At 42.2% G+C, this 13820-nt stretch overlaps 2 protein-coding genes across 6 annotated transcripts in view; one reads left to right on the plus strand and one right to left on the minus strand.

The window, feature by feature from the left end:
• Positions 1-4487, plus strand: part of mok (MOK protein kinase) — an 8167-nt gene extending 3680 nt beyond the window's left edge. For 2 of the 4 annotated variants that reach the window (XM_007565505.2, XM_007565506.2), the window contains 6 exons: positions 320-498; positions 572-673; positions 1916-2089; positions 2548-2698; positions 2772-2957; positions 3834-4487. In XM_007565505.2, coding sequence (XP_007565567.1) covers positions 320-498; positions 572-673; positions 1916-2089; positions 2548-2698; positions 2772-2957; positions 3834-3911 — 870 coding nt within the window. In that variant the 3' untranslated portion in view covers positions 3912-4487. Of the gene's footprint in view, positions 1-313; positions 499-571; positions 674-1915; positions 2090-2547; positions 2699-2771; positions 2958-3833 lie in introns of all 4 variants that reach the window. The other 2 variants (XM_016678287.1, XM_016678288.1) reach the window with 1 other exon arrangement.
• Positions 4488-6121: 1634 nt separating this feature from the next.
• On the minus strand, positions 6122-13790 carry wdr20a (WD repeat domain 20a). 2 transcript variants are annotated; one of them, XM_016678286.1, is made up of 4 exons: positions 13497-13790; positions 10321-10503; positions 8522-9737; positions 6122-6964 (listed from the first exon to the last, which is right to left on the minus strand). In XM_016678286.1, exons 1-4 carry the CDS (start codon positions 13758-13760, stop codon positions 6879-6881), a joined length of 1749 nt encoding a protein of 582 aa, XP_016533772.1. In that variant the 5' UTR covers positions 13761-13790; the 3' UTR covers positions 6122-6878. The 2 variants fall into 2 exon arrangements, with proteins under 2 accessions (XP_016533772.1, XP_007565569.1); XM_007565507.2 differs by having other exon boundaries at positions 8412-9737.
• Positions 13791-13820: the final 30 nt, after the last annotated feature.

The raw sequence follows: 13820 nt of genomic DNA on the forward strand, positions 1-13820 counted from the left end.
CCATCCATCCATCCATCCATCCCTCCATCCATCCATCCATCCATCCCTCCATCCATCCATCCATCCATCCCTCCATCCATCCATCCATCCACCCATCCATCCATCCATCCATCCATCCATCCATCCATCCATAGCTGAAGATGAGGAGGAGGTCCCCTCCTCCCACAGAAACCTTTGGACCAACTCACTGCAGCGTTTTGTTTTTCAGCGTATCTGTAAAAACTCCTTAAATGACCCCAATATTTCAACACAGGTGTGTCAAAACCAAAGAGTCAAATTTCAGGAAACATGTTGTCACTGATTTACTTGTGAGTTGCAGCAAAACGTTTTGAAGCTGGGCGACTTCGGCTCGTGTCGCAGTGTGTACTCCAAGCCGCCGCACACCGAGTACATCTCCACGCGTTGGTACCGGGCGCCGGAGTGCCTCCTGACTGACGGCTACTACACCCAGAAGATGGACGTCTGGAGCGCCGGCTGCGTCTTCTTTGAGATCCTGAGGTGAGGAGACGTGTCCGCCTGTCCCCGGGGTCCTCTGGCGGGACGGGCGTGACCCAGTGTGTGTGTGTTCCAGCCTGAGCCCTCTCTTCCCTGGAGCCAACGAGTTGGACCAGGTGGCCAAGATCCACAACGTGTTGGGGACACCAGATCAAAGTCTGCTGCAGAAGTTCAAACAGTGAGTCCAAAAACGCCCGACTGCACAAAAGTATTCACACCGTTTTGACTTTTTACGCTTTTTTTCACATTCTAAACCAGGGGTGGGCAGCTCCAGGCCTGGAGGGTCTCCTGCAACTTTTAGATGTGTCTTAACTTCGACACACCTGAGTCAAATAATGAGGTCATTAGCGGGACTCTGGAGAACCTGATTGCACTGAGGAGGAGATTCAGCTGTTGGATTCAAGTGTGTTGGACCAGTGAGACGTCTAAGAGCTGCAGGACGCCGGACCTCCAGGACCAGGACTGCCCACCCCTGGTCTAAACAATGAGACTGACATCTTTGTCCCGTTCTACCACAGATTTCCAGTAAACTTTGTAATGCATAAAACATTATTTATTCTTTACATTCTTTATTAGCTAGTTATGCTAACCCTGGAGCGCTAATCAGAGACATTAGCTCTGCTAATGCTAAAGTGCTAATTCCAGTCTGTTCACACACACCATGTGTCAGCAGCATGTTACATATTTTTCTGTGTACTTCATTTGTTTGTTGTATTCTTGCCACATGCTCAATAAAATTTATTTAAAAATAAAAAGGAAACATAAGGAGAGGAAATGGAACTGAATATGAACATCTAACCTGAAAAATTATAATACAGATGTTGAACTTTATTCAGCTGACAGTTTACAAAACAGCAAAGTAAATTAGTGCTTTAGAGTTTAAAATTAATTTAGGGGAAGCTAAGTTTGCTAATTGTTTTCAAAGTCTGCAAAATGTTAAAGCACTAAATGAGAATTTAGTGTATTAGTGGAAGTCTGCCCACCACTGGAAATTATACACAGCATATGTACATAACACTTTTATTCTGTGTGCAAATATAAATACAACAGTGACGCCCTAATATTGCCACGAACTGCTGTTTTGCATAAAATGCTGCTTAGTATTAACAGAAATTTGCTCTCTGAATGTGTTCATTTCTATCTGTAATATATTATTTTTATTTGTTACAAGTTGAATTCATGTTAATGTGCATTTTAAGGCATAACTTTGACAAACAAAATCTATACAGAAATGTCTAATTAATCAGAAATATTGCGGTGTTGATGTCGAGCCTAACCCTGCATTAAACTGACCGGTCTGCTTCATCACCATGATGCTCATAATTCTCTGGTTTTTGGTTGTAATCAGACAAAACCTGATGAAGGTAGCATGTATAGACATAGAGTCAGTAGATCCAACTCACTTTTTTCCTGCTGTTAGGTCGAGAGCGATGCAATTCAACTTCCCTCCAAAGAAAGGAACGGGCATCTCGCGGCTGCTGCCCAGCTGCCCGGCACCGGCCATCTCTCTGCTTTACCAGATGTTGGCCTACGACCCGGACGAGCGCATCTCCGCAGACACCGCCCTGAAGCACACCTACTTCAGGGAAATCAGGTGCAAATCTAACCATTACTTTAGATATCAATTAATGTACTGATTATTTTAACTATTAAATTGCTAAAAAAAAAAAAAAAATGGCCACATTCTGCAGAGGTCCAGCCCTGCTTAGCAACCCAAGCAGAGCTTCATCACATTTGGTCAGCTGATTTTACCACTTGGTTGTGTAGGAGGCTCTGCTAATGCTTTTCAAAGATGGGTGGCTGTATAATTGAGCATCTGTTTCAGCCATTTTCAGGTGTGTAAGCGTTGAGTAGGGGGGCGTGGCCAGCAGCAGCTTATTTGGATTTAAAGTGACAAGATGCCTTAAAACAGCCAAAAATAGGCAGAACTATGCAGAGTGAAATCTCATTATCTAAGAATAATTTTGTGCTGTTTGGTCGCTCATAGACCTAACCTGTTCAAGGAGGCATAATAGGCCATCTTTAAGAAGAAAACTTGGTTTTGTGTTTCAGGATGGGAGAGAAGAAATCAGAGACGCTTCAGAGGATTTCTGAGAACCTGGACGGGAAGGGAAACACCGTGAAGTCGGCGCACAGCTGGCGACTGACCAAACTGGGCAAACAGCTGAGAGGAAGACACCCCAGACAGACGCCTCTAGTAAACGTAAGCCTTCAACAAACCCGGCAGGTCGGCCTGAGAAACGGATGAATCAGTGAAAAGCTCCGTCTCTCCTCAGCACAACCCGAAGCGAGCGGCGGACCCCCACAGCCGGAGGAACGCCCCCAACCTGGTGCAGCTGCCCAGACTCAACATGACCGCTCACGGACATCAGTTTCCGTTCCCTTTCTCTGCTGTTCCTGCTTTTACCCTCAACCACAAGCCGACACTGCCGCCCATCTCGCCAAAAAAGTGCCAGCCACAGGTGCTCAAGGCCCCATCCACACAGAGACGACTTTCAGTGAATCCATAAAGGTTTTTTGTCGTTTAGGCTGAGCGTCCGCACGGATTGGGCGTCTTGAGACCAGAAACAATCAGTTTTAAAACCAAATGCATTTCAGAACGCTGGTTTCATGTTTCCATTTGGCTTGTCTTTTTTAAACGATGACTAATATTTCTTTATTTATTTTATCTCATTTTTTGTGGTGCCAAGTCAATGATATTATGGTGTGTGAAGGCCATTACAGGGAGAAAAAGAAACCAAAACACTGCTGAGTTTGAAAAGTCAAAAAATTGGTATAAAGAAACTAAAAATTTTTAGATCCATCTCAGAAATTTTCTTGAAAGAAGTTGGGAATTTCTGAGTTTTAAAAGTGGAAAATGTTGAAGTTTTGAAACTCAGAAAAATCCTTGATTTTTTCTAGAGCATTTCTGAGATTAAGGTCAAAATTTTGGCAGAAAATTATACTGGTTTTCGATTTACAATGGTGATAACACACCACTGCACGTTCTAGATCATGAAGTCGCACCAGGATTTCTGTTTTCCACCACATAGTGACTCTTTCTTTACCAATTTTGACAGAATTCCAGGCATTCAAAAAGTGATTGATTGTACAGAAACCTGCCCAATCTGGCAACGCTGCCCCTGTGCTTTTGGTGTTGTTCTCTGGCAGAGTCACAGTGCCACCGATTGGCCCGGCATACTTACTACACCACTGTCATGAGGATCCTGTAGTTTGGATGCTCATGTTTTCACCGTGTTCGTCTCTGTGTGTTCAGGCCCCAGTTGAGTCTTTTCATATCAGGAAAGCTGCTGCAGCTGCAAGCAGAAAAACATCCTGTGACCTTTTTCTCTCCACAGCCCGAGGACGAGATGCCTTGCATAACGGTGAAAAACTTCTGCATGCCACCTGTGGAGCGGGAAGAAGGAGGAACCTGAGAGCCAAAATCCAGCCGTTTCAGATTAAAATCCGCCTGCTTGAACCGGACCGACCCGCAAAACGGAGCCAAAACCCGGAGGAACCTGCTACACAACAAGCTGCCATCTTCTCAGTGACTGCTGGGATGGACGGCCAAAATGTGCTGCAATTCAACAAATAAATTATTCAGTTATTACAATGCTGTGGAAAAGAATTGCCTCCCGCTACAGATTTCTTTTGTTTTTGCTTTTTTGTTATAACAAAAAACCGGAGTAGTGTTTAATGATTATTTCATCCATTAAGTATAAATATACCTGGTTCTGTGTGAAAAAGTGATCAACCCCTTAAAACTAGCAGCTATTAAGTGTTCATGATAAAAATTAGTATTTTACATGTTGGACGAGGAACATCAATCCAATCTTTGCTGCATTGTTTTAAATTTGACACATCAGAGGGCAGACTTTGACTAGGCCACTCCAATAGAATCATGAAATGTGGTTGATCTCAATTGATTCATGGTTTATTGCTTTCTCACATTGTGCCGAGTTGGTTTGGAGAGATTTTCTCCCTTAATGAATAAAATAATCATTTTAATACTTTCCTGTTGATCCTCGTCTGACTTTACACTTTTACGGATCATAAAATACACAATTTATGTTTAATTGTTCTAATATTAAAATTAATTACATGCTAATAGTGAATAAGATAATTTAATAGTCAACGAGCGAAAGACAGTGTTAGAGAGGAGCTGATTGGTCTGCTGGGAATCTGCTGTGGAGCTCAACAAATCAAAAATCAGTATTACATGACGTATGTAGGCGTCACGCTACGTTCACAAAGCAGCAGATTGTGAATTAAATCCCCTTACTTTCCTCTTGGGACGGTGTTATCGGCTCCCATTGCTGAACATTTTCAGAATGATCGATAGATGGCGGCGTCCATTATTACTTCCGTAAACAATGCGCTGCTGTGTGACGTCAATGTTCTTTTGCGCATGCGGGTCGCAAAACCGCTCACGCAGAAGTCTGCGGTCGCATTTAATTTGTAGCATGAAAAAAGAAAATCGGAATTGACCAACACCTGCTGTGTGAACGCAGCCTAACAAAGATTAACTTAACTTTAATTGTATGTATTTATTTTATCATTTTAAACACATCTGCATTTGTAATTGTATTGTGGCACTTTTGGCCGTGAACCTGAACATATTACCATGTAATCCCCTGTATTGTCTTATGAAACGTTTAATGGTCCATATTTTCAGGTGATAGATGTTTACACCTCGGTAATATTTCACAAATTATTTACATTTTTTACCCAATGAACACTTTAGGTTTAAACTCGTGTCAGGCGGGTTTATTCATGGCTGGTTTCCAGCAAAAACTCCAAACTTGAGGGAGTTTGGATAATAAATGTGACTTCCTGTGTGGTGTGGGGCGCGATTAGGAAAGCAGCGATACGGATCATTTTTCCACACAAATTGTTTTAGTAAAATTACTTGCAGTGCCTTCAGGAAGTATTCACACCCTTAAACTTCAACACATTTTGTCATGTTACATCAAACTTCCATGAGTTTTCCTGGGATTTTGATGAAAAACAAAGTGGGAAGAATGCATCACTTTCAGCTTATAACAGTGAAACATGGTGCAGGCAGCATGATGCTGAGGGGATGTGCAGACAGGAAAACATCGCAGTGGATGGGAAAATGGGCGGAGCTAAATTCCATTTCCTGAAGGGAAAATGTTGGAGACAGATGTGCATTCCGCACTTTTCAGACTTTATGGATTATTTATACTGATTAAATGACAGAATATTAATTAGGTGACTTCAGTTAAATTTTTTTATTTCCTTTTGGGGTCAATAAAGTACTTTGAATTGAATTTATTAGTAAAGGAATAAAGCTTTCCTTTTCCGGTTTTTGGCTGTTGTGCAACAAAAGGTGGAAAAGTTTGACGGGTTTGAAAACTTCTGCAAGGCAATGCGAGTATTATACTGACATTAATCTGCTGAGCATCATAAAGGCAAACAGTGACGCTCTGATGAGATATGAACCAAATAAAACTTAGATTTTATCAGCAATCAGTGTGAAAAAGTTTCATTTTAACAATGTGAAAATAAAGACAATTCAACTAAAACATGAAATAAAGTTGCTGTTGTGTAAAATGTACAAAAACACATTGCTGCTGATTAAACTTGATGTCAGTGCAGAGAAATAAACAACCAGAACACAATGTATTCAAGATTATTTTAATATTATTAATATGTATACTTTAGGCTTTAGAAATATAACTATCAATGACAAAACTTCCACTGGAGTAATGGTAGTTTGCTTAGGCCCCCATCAAATCAGTTAATTACAATATACACATTATGATACAGAGCAGATTTGAATCTGAAATAATATTAAAATAAATGCTCAATAGATACAGGTTTTAATATTTTTTAGCATTTTCTTCACCTACTGTATTAGCCATTTGTAAGTTCTTAGCACACCCAACAATGTAAAGCCATTATTTTCTTCTAATAAACTAATTTAAGTGCAAACCATTTTTCCTTTAAAAAGACTGATTGCAGCGTTCCGCCTTCAGCCGAGTGCAACAAGGCAGCCAACCCTCCGCTGTCTCCATCAGAGTATAAAAAACTAAAGAAAATCAGTGCAAAGTCATTAATGGGGAGATTTCTAGTCACAGGAGACAGAAGCGGTGGGAGGATAAAGATGGACGCAAGTGTTTTTCATAAAGTTGATCCAAAATGTGTATTTCAGTCAGTGGTTCTGAAGGAAATAAACCGTTTGGGATAACAGTCTGACATCTGACTCTAAACAAATATATTAATAAAAAAAAATCTAAAATGTGTTAAAAGTGAGTAGAAAAGAGGAGCGGCGCGACGGCAAAGAGGTTGCGGCGCTCCTCTAACTCCAGTAACAAACAGCAGAACCGGGAATAAAAGAAAACGGGAAAACTTGCAATGCTTGCAGGTGAAGAGCAGCATCAGACTCTGGGTTGCAGCAGAAATATTCTGGCTATACTACTGTTCCACTGGGAGAGCTGGCTTGGTTTTGGGATGACAATAAACCCTGGAAAAAGGAAAACAAGGAGATTTGCATTGGGAAAGTCAGAAATCAAGCAACAAAACAGCCCAACTTTCCATCAAACGTCTGGGAATAACGGGAGTTTTTCATCACCAAGGCACTTCCTGACTCTACGTCTGCTCCCTCAAAGCTTCACAGGTCTGGATATTATTCCAAAAATATGTTAACTGCACTGGTAATCAGAGTTATCGCAGTTCAGTTTGTCATTTCAGGGGTTTAAGTCATCGTTTCTGCTGAAATGAGCTGAAGCATCATGGGAATGTTTCTAAAAACAAAAAACAAATCACTTGAAGTCAGTCGGAACGGGACGCTTTCTGAAAGTTACTTCACTCCAGAATCAAAATAAACGTTTTTATTGATGGCATTTCAGACGTTTTAAAGCAAACCAACCAGGTCAGACGAATTTATTTATCATCCTTAGAGATTAAATATTCTTTATGCAGATCAGGATATTAATTTAGGTTTTCTCTGCTGTCACTTAATAAATACAAACAGCTTTAAATCACGGTGAGATTTCTGATAAATATTGGCCTCAGTTTAGCCAAACTGCCAAACTTTCTGATTTCTGAGCTGAGTTTTTATCCAACACTCAATAACGTGACGAAAGCAGAGGAATCTTTACTCATCTTCCTCTGGATCCCTGAACATTTATGAATGCTATTTTGGTAAAACTTTGGCTGTTTTGGTATAAAATATGACTAGATTTTGAGTTGAATTTGGAGTTTTTTCTCCTGTTTATTCAAATCAGAGGCGATTTCCATTTCACCTCCGTGAACCGAATATCCACCGATCTGCACACATTGGACAAAGTAAATAAAACATTTCCTGAAATTAAAACTAATCTGTAAATTTGAAGTTTAAACCTGAAGTTAATTTTGGCGTTTGCATATTTAAAAAAATGTCTATGCATCACATTTCTGTGGACATCTTTAGAAGAGCAGCAACCTGATCACTTTTGACACTTAATATATATAATATTTCTATACGAGTCTTTAAACATACATTTATTTTTGTGTCCAAACTGAAGGGGAGTAAAAACAAAAAGATGAAAATGTGAAGAAAAATGTTGGTCTTCTGTTTTTTTCTTGTAGAAACAGTAGAAACAGAAAAGATGCAATGTTTTGGAATAGATTCGAATTGAAAACTTTGAAAACAAATAAAATAAAATAAAGGAGCCACGTTCTGAACATGAGGATTTTCAGGCAACTCGACAAATTTCATCCCGTTTAATGATTTTTGTGACGTTTTCATTGCATTTTAAACGCTTCCTATGAAAGCAGTTGCACATTTAAGTTTCACCGGACGACCTGGCTGCCTGCCAAATAAAAACGTTGCTATTAAAAACCAGAGAATCCAAAAGAAGCAGTTTGAGAAGGACAGACAGGAAGTCAGCACTCCAACCTCCCCACACTTCCTGTTAGAAAGAACTTACCACTTTGCCTGGCCTCGCCCATGTGCAAATAAATCCCTCCTGACAAGCAGTCACTAAACAGTCCTCTAAAAATATGAGTACAGTCAGCCTCTCGTGTGCTATTTTCTTACAGATGAGCGGCTCGAGGAGCGGCACGTCCTCCATGCGCGGGCACAGCAGCGTGCCCAGCGTCTTGGCCGGGTCCGTTTTGCTCTTGCTCAGCAGGTTGAGCTTGTCGCTGCTCTTGCTGCTGATGTGACCCATGCTGTGGTTGCGTTTGTGGTCCTTGTCGTGGTGCCGCTCCTTGCGGTCGTGCAGGGAGAGCGTGGCGAACTTGCTGACGCCGGTGGCGATGGCGCTGTCCATGATGCCGCCGCCAGTGCCGCCGGTGCCGCCGCCGGTACCGGAGGTCTTGGCGGTGCTGTTGGCGGTGCCGGCCGAGTGCGGCAGGCTGTTGGAGCGCGGCAGCGTGGTGACGCCCGGTGTGTTGGCACTGCCGTTGTTTCCGTTCGTAGTGTTGCTGGAGGAGATGATGGCAGCGCCGGCGGGCGGCCCGGTGGCGTTCATCACGTTGGTGTGCGTGCGAGTCCTAGACAGGGGCAGGTGGGGGAACAGGATGTCCTCGGTGAGGTCCCACAGGCACAGCTGCGTGTCCTGGCCCACCGAGCCGAAGCGGTACGTCACACTGACGGGCCGGCTGTCCGTGGAGTTGCGCTTGGAGAGGCGGGACTGCGTGCTGTTGGCGCGGTCCCGCCCAAACTGGACCACCTGGTCCTGGAAGTCCTCGTCGCTGCCGCTGAACTCCATGGGGTCGCTCTCCTCCACGCTGGTGGTGTAGTGGTCGAACGCCACCACGCTCACCCACGACTTGTGGCCGTGTCCGCGGGCGATGACGCGGCAGTCCAGGAAGGACCAGACGGTGACCAGGTCGTCCTCGCCGCCCGCCACGATGTACTTCCCGTCGGGGCTCCAGCACACGCACAGCAGGCCGCCGAAGTAGCTCTTCATGGTGCCGTGCAGCTCCACCGCGTCGAAGTTGAAGACGCGCAGGAAGCCGTCCTGGCTCACGCAGGCCAGGAACTTCCCATCAGGCGAGAAGGCGAACTCGTTGAGCGCGCCGTCGCCGACGCTCCACTTCAGCAGCGGGTTGCGCGTGGATTTGCTCTTGCAGGTGTGGACGGAGTAGCTGTCGCCCTGCTTCAGCAGCTGGTAGTGCGGCGCCGCCGTGCCGCAGGTGTGCTCCACGTTGTACAGGTACATGCTGCCGCTGGCGTGCGACACCAGGAACAGGCTCTCTGAGCCCGGAACCCACTTCACACACGTCACCCGGGATTTATCGATCAACCTCTGGCAGCGCAGAACCGAGGGAGGGAGAGGAAGATCGGGTTAGAGAAACAGAGCGAACACGCAGCAACATGCATGATGACTGTCACAGAAGTTATCGCAATAAGCAATGATGTTGTTTTCAGACCATTTTCATGGAATTATATGATAATGAAAGAACACATTCTAATAGATTGATAAACTTTAAATTTCAAATATCCAAAATAACCAATATGGTGAAGTTTCTGTAAACAAAACTGTCCTTCAAAATAGATCTGACACCAAAACACCAGACTGAAGACTTATCATCCAACGAGAGAAAAACAATAAATTATAGAAATGAAAATTCTTGAGTTTGTTTTAAATTATTATACGATTAATTCAATATATTTACAAAGATGTTGTTTATATTAAGCAAATTGTCTTTTTTTTAGATTCCAGTTAACGATTAATTGATTACTAAATCGTCAACTGATTACTAAATCAGTTGACGATTGTTTCAGTAATCGATCTAGCAGAGGTAAAGAGCAGTGTGCTGCTGAACGTTGTGTTTATCCAGCTGGAGATGCCGGCAGCTGCAGTGGGAACCGTCTGGTCGGCTACCTACCTCCTCGTTGAACAGTTTGCTTGTCTCCTTCTTGATGGGGTCGATGAGCTGCACCTGTCCAGCAGAGAAGCCCACCAGCAGGGAGACGCTCTCCGCCGTGGCCGTGAGGTGGTTGAAGTCATGGCACGTGGGCTGCGTCCCTTTGTAAATGCGCTTGTCTATCGGTTTGCTCAAGTCGGCAGCCTGAAGAGAGACAGAAGTGCAAGAAATGAATGAATAAGTAGTTTTTAAAATCTCTCATTTAGACCTGAACAATACAGAATACAGCAGCATTCACACTCTGCATGCTAATAATAATAACAACAATATTTGGGGTGATGATGGATTCGTTAAAAGCAGCCAAAATATCTTGATTAAGGAAAAAAACAGATTTCCTTTAATTACAAACTGAATTGATTATTTGATACAGGTCCATCTTTTCCTCATGCAGCTCCGCTCTACTGTGTCTTGTTGTTTTTGTAGAAGATAATCGATGAATCCTTTCAGTTTAATTTACAACACTAAGTGCTCAGTTAAAGCAAACCTCCAGGGATTATTCAGTGCATTATTCAGACTCATCAAGCGTTTACACAGAAAGGAATAAAGACTACATCACAACACAGCATCCAAACAAATACTTTCATAGCTTTCTTGATTAAATGTTTTTTTTTAAATCAGGAAAATATTTTTTAAAACATTTTGAACCCTTTTAGATAAATATGTCAAACCAACCAAACCCTTTGAGTAATCTGTTCCCCTCCTGGCCTCTGGGGGCGCTGCACCAAGAACCACAGAAGGAAGCGACACTAAAACGTCTGAAGACACTGAGAGCAACTTCCTTCTTCACCAGATGGAAACAAAATGGAGGCGTCAGATTTTAGCGGTTGGAGGATTTCTCTTTAGTCTTTGGCTAAAGACCAGGAGCCATTTCTCCTGCTAGCGCTAGGCTAGCATGTTAGCTGTGGTTGTATTTACCCAGAATGCCCTGTGCTGTAGTCCACTTCCTGTAGTCCGCTTGGCGTTCACATCAAATTGAACCAGAGTTCCCTTCAACTGAACCCAAACTGAGGTTTAGAGAACCAGAGGTCAGAGGTCGATTAACGTTAACACCTCAGGAAACAACCAGACTTTTTAGAGAAATGGACTGGAGTTCATGTGAATGCCACCTTAAAGATCAGCTATCGGTCAGAAAACTGCAATTGGTATCCTGCTGGTTTTCATTCAATCAATTCATGTTTTCTTTTGTTTTAAATTGTTTTTAGTCCATTTTATTTTACATGAATATATTTTAGAATGTAAATCGCCTGGAAACAACAGTTTCCATCCTCTGTTTAATTTTTCCATATTTTATACTTAAAAAACAATTACAATGAACTTTAAACTTTTCTACAGCTGAACATGACACCCATTACATAAATTGACCAGGCAACAAGAATAATAACAACTGCTGCTTTAAAAGTAGCAGCAGCATGTAAAGGTTACACTCTAAAACAACAATGGAAGAAGATTATTGCTTAAGGTTCAGACTGAATGTCTCAGGTAAGAAGATCAATAAGAAAAACTGTAAAAGAACAACAAGTTCGGTCCAATAATCCGGCAGTCGCCACACGAGACGTTACAAAGATCACTGAAGGCTGTGAACAAGTAACTGTAGATAACCGCAGCAACAACTGCCTAATTTGTTAATGATTTACGGTTAACACCTGATAGAACAGAAACTTCTTAGGGAGCAAAAATGATGACTCGGCTCTTTTAACAAATTTAATCAAGTTTTAAGATCAGTTTTATGAAGAAATATCAGCTGGTCTGAGATCTGCCTCACGCCAAGCAGCTGGAAAACACCAAGAGACAGAAAACAGAAATAAATGCAGGATATAATTATTTACAATTAATCTGATTTAGTATTTTACTAACACAAAAGGAAGCCTTGAAGTGTTGCACCAGAAAAGAGAACGATGCAACATTAATGATGTTTTCCTCACTTCGTTTTTCCACCAGTGGCTGAAAAATTTAGCACAAAATAAATGTTTTGCATTGTTTTATTACTACATATATTATGGCATTGAGACACTGTATCCATGTGTTTCATGCTTAGTGTTAATAAGTCAGCAACACTAATGTTGACTCAGGAAATAACATTTATTTAAGAACTGACTATAATCTCCCACCAGCTGCATTCTTGTGCGACGCCAAAAAGCTCAACATAAAATCACAATCTCGTATTCACTGGCATTACGTTGTCAAGAAACAACATATTCATTAGATATGTTATTGTCAGCAAGACTGCAAAGCTATTTATACTTTAATCACCTGATTGAAGCTGTGAAAGTCCCTGAAATATAGCTCTGTGTTTACTACTGAGTGTTGCTGTTTTGAGAATTGTTTTACCAAATAGTCTGTTAGTTGATGAAAACTGAACTAATTTAAATAATGAACTGAACCAAATGCACCGCTTGACAACTGGGTTCAGCTGGAAAGCATGTGATTGAACTGGAAAGGCTGTATTTGTAAAGTGCCTTGAGATGATGTATTGCGAAAAACTTAATTGAATCTTACAAACACAATATCAGGATTAGTTAATAGATATTTTATTGCTCTTTTAGATTAAATTTATTGTTTTGGCATTTTAACAGTTGCTTCCAGCTATCATTCTTGTGATCATTCTTGTGTTTTTTCTTGTCTTTTGTGTTACACACGAGGTTGTTCTGTCTTTAACTAATTAACCTCATTATACAATTATGATTAATATTATTGGCATCAACAGCCTGACGCTTTTATCGCCCCAAACTACAATCAAACATTGGTAAACCTGGAGTTATCGACACCTGTCAGTCAAAACCAACTCGACAGCATAACTGTTGACAGCTTCTTCACAAACTGGACCTGAAGCCAAATGTATTTAAGTACCAGGTCGCTCTGTCTGGAACAAAGGTCGCATTTATCCCTAAAATATTCATAACCTCATAGAGGTAGTCTGAAGAAGTTTAGCCTCTGAACTCGGTGGAGATGCAGCCTTAGCAAGTCGTTAGCCGGCTAACTAATAGCCTAGGCTAAGCTAATTAGCTCATGCTAACTGAGTTGAAAGTCAAGCACCTGTCAAGAGTTCTTCAACAGCGCAAAGATCAGCCTAAACTTCAGCAAGAGCTGAGAAAGCAGAGCCGGAATCCCCGTTGACACCAGTCCAGTCAGTACAGTACCTTTCTAACCCCTTTGTAGATGTAGAAGTAGAGCTCACGGCCCACATTGAAACAGATCCTGTCGCCGTTACCCGACTGGTCGTTGACGTTCACGAAGGAGACCTTGACGGGGTTGGAACCTTGCGAGTTGAAAGGCACCCTGTTGGGACGGCTGTATTCGGAGTGAGTGAGGAGTTTGTAGACGCCTTCCCGAGTGGTGAACTGAGTTTTAATTTCGTTCATCTCCTTCCCTCCTCCCTCCGCCGCCATCTTTGAAATTAACATTCATCCCTTTCCCCCAGGCCGGATCTTACGCACGGTCGGCAGAGGGCATTCCGACTCCAC

The sequence above is a fragment of the Poecilia formosa genome, unplaced genomic scaffold (genome assembly GCF_000485575.1).
Source record: "Poecilia formosa unplaced genomic scaffold, Poecilia_formosa-5.1.2 Scaffold178, whole genome shotgun sequence".
NCBI classification, from domain to species: domain Eukaryota; kingdom Metazoa; phylum Chordata; class Actinopteri; order Cyprinodontiformes; family Poeciliidae; genus Poecilia; species Poecilia formosa.

Coding starts and splice junctions, on each gene's coding strand:
- wdr20a (XM_007565507.2), bottom strand. CDS start 13,760: ATGTTAATTTCAAAGATGGCGGCGGAGGGAGGAGGGAAGGAGATGAAC. Junction 9,738..10,320: donor GCAAACTGTTCAACGAGGAG/GTAGGTAGCCGA, acceptor CTGCGCTGCCAG/AGGTTGATCGATAAATCCCG. Junction 6,965..8,411: donor GGGCGAGGCCAGGCAAAGTG/GTAAGTTCTTTC, acceptor TCCTTTTTCCAG/GGTTTATTGTCATCCCAAAA.